The sequence below is a fragment of the Cricetulus griseus genome, chromosome 3, assembly GCF_003668045.3.
Source record: "Cricetulus griseus strain 17A/GY chromosome 3, alternate assembly CriGri-PICRH-1.0, whole genome shotgun sequence".
Taxonomy (NCBI): domain Eukaryota; kingdom Metazoa; phylum Chordata; class Mammalia; order Rodentia; family Cricetidae; genus Cricetulus; species Cricetulus griseus.
The window spans coordinates 24,428,339-24,446,065 of record NC_048596.1 but is presented as its reverse complement, the minus strand read 5'-3'; the positions used below and the strand labels follow the sequence as shown (position 1 = coordinate 24,446,065).

The window sequence follows — 17,727 nt, the reverse complement described above, 5'->3', positions numbered from 1 at the left end:
CACACATATATACACACATCTCACAAGCACGCACACTCAAATGAACACACACACATACACACTTACCCATAATTTTTTAAATGTCTTAAAAATCTTAAATGTACAGCCTGCAGTATGAATCTCATTAAAACTCAAGCACCTCAGGACAAACAAAGTGAGTGACTGAATTTTAAAAGGTGTGATTCAAATTTAGAAAAACTTTAGTAGAAAAAAATAGTGCAATGAAAAAAACCTCAAGTATGTCACAACCGTCTAAGTCATGATTACAAGCTTTTGTAAAATAGTAAATAACCTATGAATTTTTAATAAGCATCAATTCAACAAATAACATGGTATGTAACTCTAACACAAGCAACCGATATACCTTTCTTGAGTACCTAGGACTACTCTTCTAGAAGTCCTCAGTTCAATTCCCAGCACCCAGACGGTGGCTCACAACTATCTGTAACTATAGTCCCATAGGATCTGATGCCCTCTTTTGTAGTACACACAGAAAAAAAAATCACCCATAAACATAAAATACATACATAAATAAATGTGAAAAAGAATGTATTTACTTAAGAAAAAAAGTTAAATTAGGGGCCAGCAAGATGGAGATGGCTCAACAAGCAAAGTTGTCTGCCACTAAAATTGATGACCTGAGTTCAATCCCCAGGATCCATACAGTGAAGGGAGGTAAGGAACTCTGAAGAGCTGTCCTCTGACTTCAACATGTATCCCATGACATGAGCATAACTGCACATACACACAAAGCAAATAAAAAAGTTATTTTTATTTTTGGTTTTTCAAGACAGGGTTTCTCTGTTTAACAGTCCTAGACCAGGCTGGCCTCGAACTCAGAGATTCCCCCTGCCTCAGCCTCCCAAATGCTGGGACTAAAGGTGTGCACAACCACACCTGGCTAATTTAAAATGTTTTAAATAAAAGAAATTACACTGTCCTAATGGAGCCTGCTCCATAAAATACTCTCAAGACATCCTCCAGGTTGAAATAGCAGGTTGGATAGACTGTTTCTGAGCTAAGGAGATGGCTCAGTGAGCAAAGCCCTTTGCAGTACAAGGCTGAAGACTTGAATTTGAAGCCGGGCACAGTACCGACTCTGTAATCCAGTACTCCTCAGGGGAGCTGACAAGCAGACAGCTAGCCTGGTGGTATCTGTGGTAGCAAATGACAAGAGATTACTTCAAATGGTGCAAGGCAAGGACTGACGTGCAAGGCTGTCTAACCTTCACATGCACTCTGTGGCATCTGCATGCCTGCACAGGAAGACGTAACACAAAACCATGGCATGCACACACGCATGCACAGGGTTTTGCTTTGTTTTGTTTATAACTCTATATCTACTAAGTAGGTATCACTGGGAAGTGTGACACTGGCAAAAGAGACTATCTAAGACATAACATTCTGGAACAGTAAGTGGGTTTTAAAAGAGATCTATGAGGGACTGGAGAGATGGCTCAGGGGTTAAGAGCACTGACTGTTCTTCCAGAGGTTCTGAGTTCAATTCCCAGCAACCACATGGTGGCTCACAACCATCTATAATGTGATCTGGTGCCATCTTCTGGCACACACTGTATACATAATAAATTAAATAAATAAATAAATCTTAAAAAAAAAAAAGATCTGCGACACTGTCACAAATTAGTCTTTTATTTTTAAATTTTTTTTTCTTTTAGTATTTTTGAGTGGTTTCCCTGTATGTATATATGTGCACCGTGTGTGTTTGGGGGCAGGAGAAGAGGAGGAGAAGGCAACAGATCCCCTGTAATTAGAGTTATAGGTGGCTATGAGCCACCAAGTAGTGCTGGGACAAACCCAGATGTTCTAGAAGAGCAACAAGTATTCTTATTTCTGAGCCATCTCTCCAGGCCCTGTCACAGGTCATTCTTTACCATCTGTCACAGATGAGAGTCCAGTTAGAATGAGAAGGGCTAGTAAGAATTTTATAAGTCAATATAATATTTTATAGTCCTAAAGGCCAGTTTATAGTTGTGTCATTATTTTCTTCTACCATGAAGTAAATATGTGACATCTCATTAATTTTTCTGCCTTATAAACACAGTTTTTGTTTGTTTTCTAAACACAGGATCTCACTATGTAGCCCTGGCTGGCCTGGATCTCACACCACCTATCTCTGCCTTGGAGTGGGAGCAGAGGTATTTGCCACTATACCAGGCTACAAAATATCTTTAAAAAAAAATACTTCATTTAGCTATCTTGGGCAGGGAGGAGGAGAGGAATGCATGTGGAGGTCAGAGGATGACTTCCGTCTCCTTCCATCATGTGGATCCTGTATCAAACTCAGGGCAACACCCAATGGCCACCTCATCGGCCCTACAGTATCTCTGTTAAACTATAAAAAGGTGATGTCACCTTTGAAAAACAGTAATTACTATTTTTATTAATGTGAGTAACTACAAAATTCAATATTTTGCAAGGCATTAAGTGTTACCTGTCCAGGGCTCCTTCTAAGTGTTCATGGGAAACATCGAAGTAGTAATTGGTATGCTCTCCACTAGTAAAGGCATTTGAACTCCCAGCATGTTCACTGAGAAACTGGCTGTATTCATTTTCTTTAGGATACTTCTTTGTTCCCAAAAACAGCATATGTTCACAAAAATGACTTAAGCCAGCAATATTTGGAGGGTCTGACAATGAACCTGGAAGAGAAAATACATATGAAATTAATGAAAACATATATGTAATCAATCACTTTTTATTGGTAACTGCTAGTAAACAGAAATTCTCAATGTAACACACCAAGAGAGGTAAGTGCGGCTGCTCTGAAATGGCATTACTTAGAAAGTAAACAAGAAGTCCCAGGCTTAGCTGGGCAGTGGTGGCACATGCCTTTAATCCCAGCACTTGGGAGGCAGAGACAGGCGGCTGGCTCTCTATGAATTCGAGGCTAGCCTGATCTACAGAGTGAATTCCAGGACAGCCAGGGCTGTTACACAGAGAAACCCTGTCTCACAAAACAAAACAAACAAAAAGATCCAGGTCTGGCCATCACTTAGAGAGCAACACTGGGTCAACTGTGTGATGTCCCTGGGGAGCCTGGTTGGAGGAGCAGCAACTCCACAATTACAGAACTTTCTTAGTTCTAATTCTCTGTTCACTGCTGTTTTGAAATAAAGTCTCTCTATGTACCCCACACAGGTCTCAAACTTACAGTAATCCCTCTGCCCCCACCCCCCCACTTGCTAGTGTTAAAAGTGTGAGCCACCATACTCAGCATAGCTGTGAAATTTTAAGCAGAATACTTTACTTCTCTTGCTTCAGTGATGTCTTTTATATACTCCTATTTTAGCCCTCTGAATACAAATTAAGTATCAGCAGCCTGGTCTACATGGTGAGTTCCAGGACAGCCAGGGCTACATAAGAGAGACTCTGTGTGTGTGTGTGTGGGGGGGGGGAGGTTTAAAAAAAAGAAAAGAAACAAAATTAGAATTTGCAAAGCACTGCATTAAGGTAAGTAGTAATTATTTGTTTAATATTACCTTATTCCCCAATTCTAAAATGTTACTGAATTAAAGCTTTTATTAAAGAAGAAACCCACAATTAAAAACAACTATTTTCCCATTAAACATATATATGAGTTGCAGATAATAGGACTAAAGTAACATTACATATAGAGGAAATGTATACATAAGAACCTATGAAATATCAAGTTCAATATACCAGAGAAAAAAAGAACTGGCTTAAAGAATGGAATGAATTTCTTTGCTGCTACATTAACTGAGCTGGAAACATAAAAGGACTCCATTAAATGTGTTCGAGGACAACCTGAGCTAATGGTGAGACCATGTCTCAAAGCACCACAAATAGGCTTGGTGGCTTATGTCTGTAACTTGAGAGGCAGGATCATGTCAAATTAGTAAGATCCTGTCTCAAAAACAAAACCAAACCAAACAAAAATATACTAAAAATATAAGGAAAACAACATAAATGTGGCCGGGTGTTGGTGGCACACACCTTTAATCCCAGCACTCGGAAGGCAGAGGCAGGTGGATCTCTGTGAGTTTGAGACCAGCCTGGTCTCCAGAGCGAGTGCCAGGACAGTCTCCAAAGCCACAGAGAAACCCTGTCTCGAAAATCAAAAAAAAAAAAAAAAAAAAAAAAAAAAAAAGTGATATCTACTGAGTCCTTATGCACGTGGCACCTTCTACAAACCCTGTTGCCACTGGATCATCCACAAGACTAAACCGTACCTATGTGCACATCGAGGGCCGCTGATGACTTGTCTGTGGTGGGGTCACTGATGAGAAGCACTTTGATGCCATTGGCCAGCTCCAGTCCACGATATTCTCGTTTGTCTTCAGGAGACTTGACAATCTGGTCTTCTATTCTCTGGATAGCAGGATTATTCATTTTGCTGTAAGTCTTTTTTTGGAAACTGGAAAGAAAAGGATATTTGTTGTATAGTGACTGCTCTTTAAAAAAAGAAAGAACATCAAACAAATTCATATAACAAACCAAAACCCCTGGCTGCAGCTTCTGATGTTGCAGCTTCTGCTGCTGAGGGCTGAACTGATTCACACTCAGGGCGAAGCTTGCTTTCCCACTGAGCCCTGAAGGAAATGCTTTACAGGCTACATAGAGGGTATAGCCATCCCTCCTCTCCACCTCAGCCCTCGCTCTCCAGAGAGGCGCTAACAGTGTTTTCTCTGGAACCACTTCTGTATGCAGGTAAGCACTCCAATGGGGACTTAACAGGCTGGCTGGACCATGAGCTGGTCAGTGTGCTATTACAATTGGCTTTCAATCACCAATAACTAAGTTCACACACACTGCAAAGATATCGGCTAGAGAGTGAGGTGAGAGACTGTATAAGAATCTATATTGAATCAGCCAAATTGCTCAGCCTGATGGAGTCTAATATAAGGCTGCAACATCGCCTGAGTCTCACAGAGCATATGGAATAGCCTCCATGAGGAACAGAGCCTCCATGAGGAACAATGCTGTGAAATACTGGAAAATAAGACTAACAAGCTGCCCGTGGCAGCAACAAAAGCCAGGCATGAAACAAATGAAAAGTCAGGAAGCTCCCAAGTGATTTTTGTAACCTGCTGAAGAGCTGACTGAAGAGCCATGCAGAAGCAGTCTTATCTTTCAAGGGTTTCCTCGGGCTGGGGCCATAGCTCCATGGCAGAGTGCTTGCCTAACATGTGTGAGGCCCTAGGTTCAATCTCCAGCACTGTCCAAACAAGCAAAGGGCTTTCTCTCGCAGGTCTTCCCTTTCTTCTCCAGGGAGGCCAGAGACAGTGATAGATAATGAACCACCAGCTAATAGGATTCCATAGGGTGTTTGTTGGGGTTGGTACAATGAAGGGATTCCACAGTACGGGGTATACATAATTTGGTTTTGTTTTTTTTAAAGTAGTGGTACTTTTGTCTAACTAGGAACTGCTTAACAGACAAAACATTAAACCTCAAATATTAGTTCATACAGGAATCAGGTAAAGCCGAAAACACATGTGAAATTACAAAGACATGAACCTGGTACCCTGGCTTCTTAGAAGACAAAGGTAGACCTTTGAAGATTGATGATAGCCAGGGCTGCTGACATAGCTCAGAGATAGAACACTGGTCTAGTATGCATAAGGCCCTGAGCTATGTCATCCATATTATGACAATAAAAAACAAACAAATGGCCAATAGCCAGACCTAAAGATAAACCACAGGGAGCATAAATAGGCATGAAATTATTTGGATAAAATATTGTGCTAAAACCTCAAGACATAGTTTTGTGAGATGACTCAGTGGCTAAGCATTGGCTACATAAATAAGCATGAGGACATGAGTTCAGAGCCTCTGAACCCACGTTAATGTCAGGAGGGTGAGGTGGCTCACTTGTAATTTCAGCCTCTGAAGGTGGAGATTGGAGATCCCCAGATCAAACTGGTTAGCAAGACTAGTCACATGGGAAACTGAGTTGATAAAGAGACCTCCCCACTCCAATTAAAATGCAAGAATAATCAAGGCAGATTCCCAACATCAAACTTGGGCTTCCATGCACCCCCCATACACACACACATGTGCCCACACATCTGCGAAGCATGCATACACACATGCACACTACACATATATGTGAGAATGAGGAGGGAACTTTAAGGCATTAGGAGAAAAGTCTAGCCTGATTTTTAACAGAATGCCTTCCTCTGTGAAATTATATATATTATGTATGTAATCAGAGTAAAAGCTGGTAAACTAAAGAGATTTACTATTAACACAGTCTCATACACATATTTTTTCAGAAATGATATTGATTTTGTTTGGCTGGGTTTTGCTTTGTTTTTTTTTTTTGTTTGTTTGTTTGTTTTGTTTTAAGATGGGTTCTCTTTACACAACCCAAGTTATCCTCAAATTCACTATCCTCTTGCCTCTGTCCCCCAAGAACTATGATTATAGGTGTGCACCACCATGCTCGACTGATATTTGGAATTTTAAAGATCAATACTATAAACAATACTAAACGTATAATACTGCTTTTAAAATTCACACAACACAGGTCTGGAGAGACAGTTCAGTGGTTAAGAGAACTTGCTGGTCTTGCAAAAGACCCAGGTTGGGTTCCCAGAAGCCAGCTGGTGGCTCACAACCATCTGTAACTCCAGTTTCAGATGATAAGCCCTCTTCTGGCTTCCATAGGCACCAGGCACAAGTGTACAAGTGGTACACAAAAAACATGCAGACAAAGCATACATATAAAACAAAAAATTTTAAGCCATATCATGACTTATACAGGAAGGGATAATAATGACTTTGCCTTTCTTAAAAACCAAAGTAGGGACTGGAGAGATGGCTCAGAGGTTAAGAGCACTGGTTGATCTTCCAGAGGACCTAAGGGTTCAATTTCCAGCACCCACATGGCAACTCACAACAGGCTATTAGAATTCTAGTTCCAGGGGATCCAATGACCTCTTCTGGACTCTTCAAGGAACCAGCTATGTATGTGGTACACAGATGTGTATGTACATAGACAAAGCACAGACAGACAGACACACAGACAGATTAAAACTAAAATTTCTTTAAGAAACATAAAATACAAAACTGGATCTAGGAAAAGGTCTTAAGCCTATAAAATGCCTACTACACAAGCATGAGGAACCGAGCTCACATCCTGGCACCAATATAAAAGCTGGATGCTGCAGCTCACTTTCACCCTAGCACTGTGGGCACAGAGACAGGCGGACACCTAGAACTCCATGACCAGCAACTATTATTCTGGATAAAACACTGTGTTAACACCTCAAGACAAGGGTGTAGAAGATGGCTGTGATCAAACACCTGCTGCCTAAGTATGAGGACCCTTACTGAAATGCAGGTGGGTGAGGTAATACTCCTACAATCCCAGGCTCTAAGGTAGAATCAGAGGCTCTCAGAGCAAGCTGGCTAACAAGACTAGTCATAGTGGGTTTGACCTAGAGACCTAGTCTCAGTGAATAAGCTTGGGTGGGAGCTGGATAGATGGTTCAGCAGTTAAGGGTGCTGGCCACCAAACCAACCTAAACCCAATCCCCGGAATCTCTGCAAGTTGTCCTCTTGGACTCTATACACGGGCCAAAGCATATGCTTAGCCTCTCACATACACACAAATGAATAAAATAAGGTAGAAATGACTAAAGAATATATTCGACATCAGCCTCTAGCTTACACACACACACACACACACACACACACACACACACACACACACACATATTTTGGGACATTTTAGGGAAAATTGGGGGCAGTAATTTGAAAGTGAGATGCCTGTTTTGGGAATGGAGGGTTTTTTTTGTTTGTTTGTTTGTTTTTTTTGTGTATGTGTGTGAGAGAGAGAGAGAGTGTGTGTGTGTGTGTGTGTGTGTGTGTGAGTGTGTGTGAGTGTGTGTGTGTGTGTGTGTGTGTGTGTATGTGTGTGTGTGTGTGTGTGTGTGTGTTTAACAGGCTGGCCTCAAACTAGAAGATGTAGCTGATGATGACACTGAATTCCTGATCTGCTGGTCTTTACTTCCAAGTGCTGGAATTTCAAGCAGGTACCAGCATGCTCCACCATGTCCCAGTGAAATGCCATCACTAACAACTATTTCCTATGTCGGTAGCCATAAAGTAATCTTATTGTTAGAGAAAGATAAAAATCCCTCGACCCCTCCCACTTACCACTCAATCTCAGAAAGGCCTAAACAAACAAAAAGAATTCAAGGGTTAGGGGTGTGGCTAGGTCATAGGTGCCTTCCCTATCGTGCAATGCCCAGCACTAGGGATGCGGGTTGGAGAGAACTGAATTTCAACTTAGTGGCAGCATAATGTTAAATTAGTTACAAGGCAGGTAGTCTCTCAATACTTGAGAGGGTGAGGCAGGAGGATACCGAGTTTGAGGCTATCCTTGATTACATAGCAAGTCCCAGGTCAGCCTGGGCTACATAGCAAGACTGTGTATCAAAAAAGGAGAAAGGCATATAATAAGGGAGACAATGCTCTAACTAGACATCACACGCTATCAAATAACCACCCCAAGGAAAAAGGAAGGGGGTGATGGGAGGGGTAAAGGAGACATGCATGGTCATGCATTCCTTTAATCCTGGTGCTTGGGAAGCACAGACATGCAGACCTCTGTGGCTTTGAGGCTAGCCTGGTCTACATATTAAGGCACTGTCACAAAACAAACAAACAAATAAATGTGGTAATAAGGAGCACACAATGCACCTCAGCCTGCCCAGCAAGGCTCCACTACAGGGAGAGTCCATGCTTCTGATGAAGCTTTTCCTTAGGTGGGAGCTAAGCAAGCCTACGGGGTCTTTACTTACACTCCCATCCTGTACACGAAAGTTTCTGCTAGTGAGCTTGCCCCAGGAAGTTCGCTGGCTTTAGGAGACCCAAAGATTACAAATGATTTGAAATGTGACGATGATGACTCACAAGCTTCCCCAATGCATGCACACCAGTTGTGAGAAGGTGAGATTTAGCCCCCTTTGACAGTACAAACTGTGTAATCCTCTGGGGGGTTAAAACTGTTAGAAGCCAGGTAAGGAAACCTTTATGCCTGTAAACCCAGCCTCTGGGAAGAGGCCACAGGAAGAACAGGAGTTGGAGGTCATTCTCGAGACACATAAGGAATCCTGCTGTTTGGAATCTAACACCAACCTGCATTAAGTATCCTATTTCTAAAAAAGTAAAAATAAAAACAAAACCCACCTCATTATATAAAAATGGCCAATTCAACTATGAACAATATATACTGTACTTCTTGAAGGTTTCCAACTTCTAGTGTCCAGATTTAAACTTTGTAGAAAAAAGTGTTAAACTTGTGCCAGGCACTTGTAATCCCAATAACCAGGAGACCAAAAAGCAGGATGAACAAGAGTTAGAAGCCAGCCAGAGTTATGTAGCAAACACAGTAAACAGAAAGTAGGAAGCCCAGACACAGACTACCAGGGCCAACAGCTACAGGTCCAGAAAACACTATTTCTCAATGACTGGAGTCCATCACAGACATGGCTGTAAACATATGGACACTGAAATTGTACCTGATTCATATCCCTGTGTAGCTGAGAGGAGACAAACTTACTAAGTTACACATAAAAACCAATGCAACTACTTTTAGACATTTGTACATAGAATCAAGAATAGCTAAAAACTTCCCAAGTAGCAATGCTGCATATCAAATACCACGGCATTTGCGAGGAAATAAAAAAGAAAAAAAGGAAACATAGGCAACATTCTGAAAAGGACTCCTTTCCAGACAGTGTACCAACCCTCTCCACAGAGAGTTGATTCTTACCTTCTGGAGAACTGGGAACGCCTCTGATGATGATGGAGTCATCAACAGCTTGCCTGTCTGTGGACTTATATTTATACTCAGGAGATCACATGTCTCTCTATCTCGGCTTCCTCATTAGCATAAGGCTTGTCTTCAAAAAGCAAGCATCCAGTGTTTCAGATGAGGGGCAAATGCTCACTCACATCCTTTCCCAGACATTTATTTGGTATTTTTAACTTGTCAAAGTCAAAATTGTAGGAGCAATAAAACTGATGTCAACTTTAGGGACATTACCATATGTTGGAAACTTCCTAAGGTTCAGAACTGTCATTACCCAGCATTCTGATAAACAGGCATGTTTAGAAATGACTTCACAAAAGCCAACCAAACTACCCAATCCTTTGTAATTGGAGAACAGGTGGTGCTGGCTCCTCCTGGGAGCTTGGTGAGATGTAAAATATCAGAACCCACCACAGACCTACTCAACTACATTCTGCATTTTAACAGATCCCCAGAAGTGGAAGCTCAGGGATGGTAAATCATTACCCAAAATAATTCCACAACAACTTACCATCACAACTTACACCCTGCTGGAATGGGCCTCAGCCCAACCCCCATATCCAACAATCATTTCAGGAGGCCCACGAGAGCCCAGGCCCAGGCACCACATGGATATACATCTATCCACTACAAAGATAAGGACGCCAGAGCCCTCACTCTGCAGGACACCGACCAGCACCAGGCGGGCAGGTGCTTGTTGGTGACAAGCTTGTCTGGCGGCACAATGAAGGAAAGAGCAGTACCTAACCCAGTTTAGGAGAAGAGAGAGACAGGGACAATCAGAGTAGAAGGGAAGAAGGAAACCAGGCCTCTTAACAGAAAAAAAGCAAGCGACCACGGCAGAAACCCCGGAAGCCTGATGCTCTTCAAACTGCAATGCAACCAGAACCTCCACCTGAAAGTCACAGGCTAGGGATGGAGTTCAGAAGTTGGTTAGGAGCTCAGCATGTGCCAGGCTCTGGTTCCATCCCCAGCACTGAAAAGCCAAGACCAAACACAAGCAAAATTACAGCCAGGTGGTGGTGGCAGTGCACACCTTTAATCCCAGCACTTAGGAGGCAGAGGCAGGCCTCTGTGAGTTGTAGGACAGCCAGAGTTATACACAAAAACCCTGTCTCGAAAAACAAGCAAACAAAAAATTATGAAGTAAAGCATGTGAAGGCCTAGATTTCATATTCTCCAAAACAAATCTGCATAACAGAAAGGCATTTCCAAATCCCTTTACCAAGGTTTTAAGAATTTAGATGTTTTTAAGAATTTTAATTTTTTATAACATTTTTATTTATTTGTTTGTGTGTGTGTATGTGTGTGTGGAAGTCAGAAGACAGCTTGAGGGAGTCAGCTCAGGTCCTTGGGACTGGCAGTGAGCCCCTTTACCAGCTAAGTCATCTTGCTGGCCCCCAGAGGTATGGGGTTTGGGGAGTGGATCGGGGAGTGGACTGGGGTGTTCCACAGAAGGAATGGTGTGATTTACAATGCTGGAAACTGACAGATTTATGCCTTATGAAGTTTCTAACATCTCGTAAACTGAATGTGATTTTACTGCTTCTAAAACCTCACTATGTAAATAGCCTTTTATTCAGGTAACCTTTTACAGAATTGCTCGTGTGTGGTTAAGTGTTCCACAGTCTGTTTAATAACAGATTGGGAAAGTTTACTTTGCTACTGGCTTTCTTCTCAACCCAGTTGTACTCCACAAGATTTGAGTTAAAACCAATTTAGAAATAAAGACCTGTAAACCTGGACAGGTAAGTGATCATGCTAATAGTGACGTTTATAAATCAAAACCTCCCTCTGTGGAATCCACCCATCCACTCCCCAACCGTAAATGGAAACCAGATCTTACAACACCCCTGCATGTGGAGGAAGGGCACAGAGGTAGCACCTGATCAGAAACACAGGCAAAAACCCTGCTCTCCACTGGAAGCAGAGCAGAGAGTTCCTGGTAGTATGGGGAAGCCTACGATGCCTCAACATACTAACTGAGGTTATGAGCACAGTTATCAAGTAAGTGTTACTGGATCTAAAACAGTGGCAGCATGTCTCAGGGTACCATCTATCCATGGCTCTTCTGTCTTAGGGGTGGGTTCTCTTCAGTTCATAAAGAAGCTCGCTCATGAAAAAGGGCACAGACTAAGATCCTGTGGCCTAACTCACATCTTTCCACAGTTGGAAACTGCCCTTGTTCTAGGCAGAAGACCTGGCCCTCTGGAAAAGAGTGTACGATCAACAACTAAAACCTTAAATGAATTAGGGTAGCTGAATTTTTATTTATTTATTTATTTATTTTGGTTTTTCAAGAGAGAGTTTCTCTGTAGCTATGGAGCCTGTCCTGGAACTAGCTCTTGTATAGACCAGGCTGGTGTCGAACTCACAGAGACCCACCTACATGCCTCTACCTCCCAAGTGCTGGGACTTAAAGGCGTGTGCCACCACCGCCTGGCTTAGGGTGGCTGAATTTAAATGAACCATATAGCAACAGCACTTTAAACATCAGTTCTTTACTGAATGTGTAGTTCAGGTGCCTGCTTTTAAGAGCTGTTCATTCCCAATGTGAGATGTCAACAGGGATGCGATGCCTCCTCAAGCAAATGAACCAAACTTCCTCTTTAAGCCTCCTGCAGTTACAGCTCTTAGCACAGGCGTTGTTAACAGGGGCAGGTACAGGTGGGGGCAAGCGTCTTCATCACGAGAACCCTGTGCACAAGTACCCTGTGCATAGTCTGTCTGTGGGTTATTACAAAGTGTAAGATAGCATTGTACAAACCTAATCCTAATGATTACTCCCATTTTTGTTAAAGTTATTATTTTGTAAATGGCTCATTTAATCCTCTCGTTCTCCTTATACAGTGGTTCACAGCTGCTGGGATGGTCACCTTCCTCAACCCCAAGAAGAAACAAAACCTGGTGATTAAGTACCTCGCCCAACTGCAGTCAGTCAGGTAGTTGACTTGTGGCAAAGCAGGAACTACAGACAAAGAGGAAGCGTGGGAAGGGGCAGGGTGGTGGCAGGTGGTACCTAGAGCAATCATATATGACTTTCCTTGACTCCAGCTACCTTGACCCCATTATCCTTCCTTATGATACCAAATAATAAAATAAGGTGAGTCAAAACAACTGCTCCAAGGAAAGTTTTCAGAATTCTTCTCCTCTATATAAAACAAAGGCATGCAGTGGAAGGATCCTAGAAGAACATTCTGAATCTGCCCATGGAGTGCCTGAGATGAAACTCGTCCTCACAACACATGCCCCATAAAGAGGAAAACAGGGGCTGGGATGTAGCCCGTTGGTAGGACGCTTGCCTATGAGGCATGAAGCCCTGGGTTCCGTCCTCAGCACCAATAGCCAGGCGTGCCGCTGCCTGTAATCCCAGCATTCATGACGGTCACAAGTTCAAAGTCATCATCTGATACACATGGAGTTCCAAGAAACCTGGGACACATGAGTCACAAAGAAATCATAAAGCTATTCTTTTTTCCTAGTTTCAATTCCAGCATAGTTTTCTTTTATTTCCATGGTAGATCTGTGAATTCAGTTTGTGTGTACTGAAGCATTAAGAACCATTTCTGCATTCCAAAAGAATTCAACTCGTGTTACTGCTTTGATACAGTGATTGTCAAAGTTGGGCTCTCTTTCTTATTAGTGCAACAGGAAGGAATTAGGTATGAGTAGCCACTGAGTACCTTACATTGACCCACTTAGGAAAAATTATTATTATATTATTATTATTATTTGTTTTATTTGAGACAGGGTTTCTCTGTGTAGCTTTTGAGCCTCTCCTGGCACTTGCTCTGTAGACCAGGCTATCCTCAAACTCACCGAAATCCGCCTGCCTCTGCCTCCCAAGTGCTGGGATTAAAGGTGTGTGCCACCATTGCCTGGCAAAAAAATTATTATTTTAAAATTCACTTTTGGGATAAGGATTTTTTAAGATTTATTTACTTATTTATTATGTATACATTATTCTGTCTGCACGTATGCCTGCAGGCCAGAAAAGGGCACCATATCTCATTGCAGATGGTTGTGAGCCACCATATTATGGTTGCTGGGGATTGAATTCAGGCCCTTTGGAACAGCAGCTGGTGCTCTTAACCACCGAGCCATTTCTGGGGCCCGGGATAAGGTTTATTTAACTTGAAATTTTTCCTTTATCTTCTGTTTAATACTACTTAAAATTATTCTATTATAGTTGTTTAATATGCAAATTGTATTGCTATATATAAAAGGAACTATACAGCAGAGGCATTGCAAAGACTTATATGAAAACAATTACATAACCAGTTTACATGTGACTTGTTTTTCAAAAGTATACATGAAACCACACAATCAGAAAAAAGAAGAGTCATAATCATGTTGGCAAATAAGGAGTAATTATTTAACTATATGAAACCAATAATGACTTTTTTCTTTTTTTTTTTTTTTTCGTTTTTGGCTTTTCAAGACAGGGATTCTCTGTGTAGCCCTGGCTGCCCTGAACTCACTCTGTAGACCAGGCTGACCTTGAACTCACAGACCTCCACCTGATTCTGCCTTCCCAAGTGCTGGGATTAAAGGCGTGCACCACCACTGCCAGGCCCAATAACAAAGGGAAGTCAGCAAGGGCTGGAGAGCTGGCTCAGCAGTTGAGAGGCCATACTGCTCTTACAGAGGACATGAGTTTGGGTCCCAGTATTGATGTCAGATAAATACTAACCACCCGTACTCACTCAGATACACACATATTCATAATAAAAGTTTTTTTTTTAATTCCTTCATCTAAAAAAGCACTTTACAAAAAACACAAGTAATGATCTCTCACAATGCTGAAATAATACAGTACCCTCAGCCCCAGAACCAGGTACCATCACTGTTCATCCCTGTCCTGGTAGTTCTAAACAGTCCAAGAAAGCAAGAAAAAGAAACAAAACACATAGTAGGGGAGAAAAATTACCATGGAACAGGACTGTGCTCAACTACCAAGAATCTAATGGTAACTCCCACCCCTGCAGAGGACACGGTGGGTCATGACAAACTGACACAGCTTCAACTAGAAAAAGACAATAAGTAACAAAATCACATTTCTACATTTGTTGAAGGGTTGTGGAAGCACTAGAGACCAAAACTGGAATTCCAGAGAGGCACGATTACACCGGACTGAGTTGACCATTTCCAGACATCGTCTCTGGGAGTGTTTGCTGACTGTGAGTGCAGATTATGCTTGTTCCAACAGGGTGCCCTATTGCATAAAGAAATGGGTCACAGTAAGGCTCTGGTGACGGTATGGGGTTGATGTGGCAGACTAATGCTACAAGGAGCTCCAAATTTTTAGCTAATTCTTCCCACAGACTCTCTAATATTCCGCTGCATAGCTACCAGAATGGATAGAAGAAAATGATGGCAAATATCAAGTATCAGAGAAGCTACATAGGCACCTAACTCATACACTGGCACAGGAACACAAATCTACACAGTCATCTTCAAAAACTGTTCCTACAAGCATGGTGGCTCACCCTTATAATCTCAGCCCTCCAGAGTATGGGACAGGACAATTACCACATATTAAGACTGGCTTGGACTCCAGAGTGAGACCCTGGCTAAAAAAGAAAAAGAAAAACAACCATAAACAGTCACTATGTAATAATGTTGACACTATGAACTAACAATTCTAGTATCAGATATATATTCAAAGTAAATGTATTTTACTTCCATAGCATAGCAACACTATAATAATCCAAACTAAATATGACATGCCCAGTGACAATAAGGAGATATACTGTGGCTGGGGGTGATGGCAACCACCTTTAATCTCAGCACTCTGGAGGCAGAGGCAGGTGGATCTCTGTGAGTTCAAGGCCAGCCTGGTCTACAGAGTGAGTTCCAGGACAGTCAGGGCAACACAAAGAAACCCTGTCTCAAAAAGAGAGTCAGAGACAGAGACACTGTGGTTCAATCACACAAATGAGTTAACATATACCAATGAGAAAACAAAACAGAACAGAGAAAGAATGGGCCTCACTAATAGGAGTTCGAGTGAAAGAGGCTGGATACAAGAATAAATGCTATATACTTGCATATATATCAAGCATAAAAACAAATCAAGCTATATGTTCATCTGGAAAGCCATGACCTTGGGGAGGCACAGTTATTAAAAGGATTATAAGGAAGTCTTCCTGGTCATGTGCTGGTTATACAGGTTATGTTCAGTTTGTGAAACCACATCATACTAAACACCTATTATATTACAATCAAAACTCCTTTCATAAAACATAGTAAAATAAAAATCAATTACTAACATAAATATCAATCATCAAAAGTCATCCTGAAAATCTTAACAATATTCTAATCCAAACAGGCTAAGAAATAATAGCCCAATTCCTGTGACATTTATCAGTCTAACCCTTTCTGCTGTGTCCTGTGACAACTACTTCTGTTGAAGCTATCTTGAACACAAGAAACAGGAAACCCAACTGAGCTTGGTGTGGTGACACAGGCCTGTAACCCCAGCATTTGGGAGGCTAATACAGGAGGATCATGAGTTTATGGCCAGCCCAGGACACAGAGCAGGATCCTGAGGAGAAAGATGGGGGGCTGGGAAGCACAACAAGGGGACTAGGCATCGGGGTGCATTACTTTTAGTTCAGGCACTCACTCAGGACGCAGAGGCATCGGGTGCATTACTTTTAGTTCAGGCACTCACTCAGGACGCAGAGGCATCAGGGTGCATTACTTTTAGTTCAGGCACTCACTCAGGATGCAGAGGCATCGGAGTGCATTACTTTTAGTTCAGGCACTCACTCAGGATGCAGAGGCATCGGAGTGCATTACTTTTAGTTCAGGCACTCACTCAGGATGCAGAGGCATCGGGTGCATTACTTTTAGTCCAGGCACTCACTCAGGACGCAGAGGCATCAGGTGCATTACTTTTAGTTCAGGCACTCACTCAGAACGCAGAGGCATCGGAGTGCATTACTTTTAGTTCAGGCACTCACTCAGGATGCAGAGGCATCAGGTGCATTACTTTTAGTTCAGGCACTCACTCAGGACGCAGAGGCATCAGGTGCATTACTTTTAGTTCAGGCACTCACTCAGGATGCAGAGGCATCGGAGTGCATTACTTTTAGTTCAGGCACTCACTCAGGATGCAGAGGCATCAGGGTGCATTACTTTTAGTTCAGGCACTCACTCAGGATGCAGAGGCATCGGGTGCATTACTTTTAGTCCAGGCACTCACTCAGAACGCAGAGGCATCAGGTGCATTACTTTTAGTTCAGGCACTCACTCAGGACGCAGAGGCATCAGGGTGCATTACTTTTAGTTCAGGCACTCACTCAGGATGCATAGGCATCGGGTGCATTACTTTTAGTCCAGGCACTCACTCAGGACGCAGAGGCAGGTGAGTTGATGCCAGCCTGGTCTACAGAGCAAGTTCCAAGACAGCTAGATTTACACAGAGAAACCCTGGCTCAAAAAATTATGCAGATTCTTTATTTTTAAGAGAATATCATCTAGTTATATTTCTTTAAATTCACACTTCACATGTATACATGGAGTACCTTTCTTACAGATGTTTCATGAACCCAAAATAGCAAAGGCAGCTTAAAGATAGATCCAAATCAGTTAGTGGCCTGTATCTAACTCTGTCAAAACAGCCCTCCAAGGAAGGCAAATCATAAATGCTCATATTCTGTACAGAGGATGTTGCTCAAGAGCTACGACCACCCTGGTTTGGACACAAGACAATCTTCTCACCTCAGATAATGCTGGTTAGGAAAAACCCACTGACCACGGCTTAGTAGTCATATTTTGTCATTAACAAATGGTCTCTTTGTTCCTCTGATCTGAGTTCCTACTGGACTCTCTTGGAATTGGACTTTCTCATCTCAAGAGTCAAAATGTTCACTCCGGTTATTAAATGAACCGAGACATGCTGCATCAGACTTGGG

At 42.2% G+C, this 17,727-nt stretch overlaps 1 protein-coding gene across 2 annotated transcripts in view; it reads right to left on the bottom strand.

Annotated features, from left to right (window-relative positions):
* Ide (insulin degrading enzyme) overlaps nucleotides 1-17,727 on the bottom strand; it is a 94,142-nt gene that overhangs the window by 58,109 nt on the left and 18,306 nt on the right. For both annotated transcript variants that reach the window (XM_027406320.2, XM_027406319.2), the window contains exons 2-3: nucleotides 4,212-4,396; nucleotides 2,453-2,660 (exon numbers count right to left, since the gene is read on the bottom strand). In XM_027406320.2, coding sequence (XP_027262121.1) covers nucleotides 2,453-2,660; nucleotides 4,212-4,396 — 393 coding nt within the window. The remainder of the gene's footprint in view (nucleotides 1-2,452; nucleotides 2,661-4,211; nucleotides 4,397-17,727) is intronic.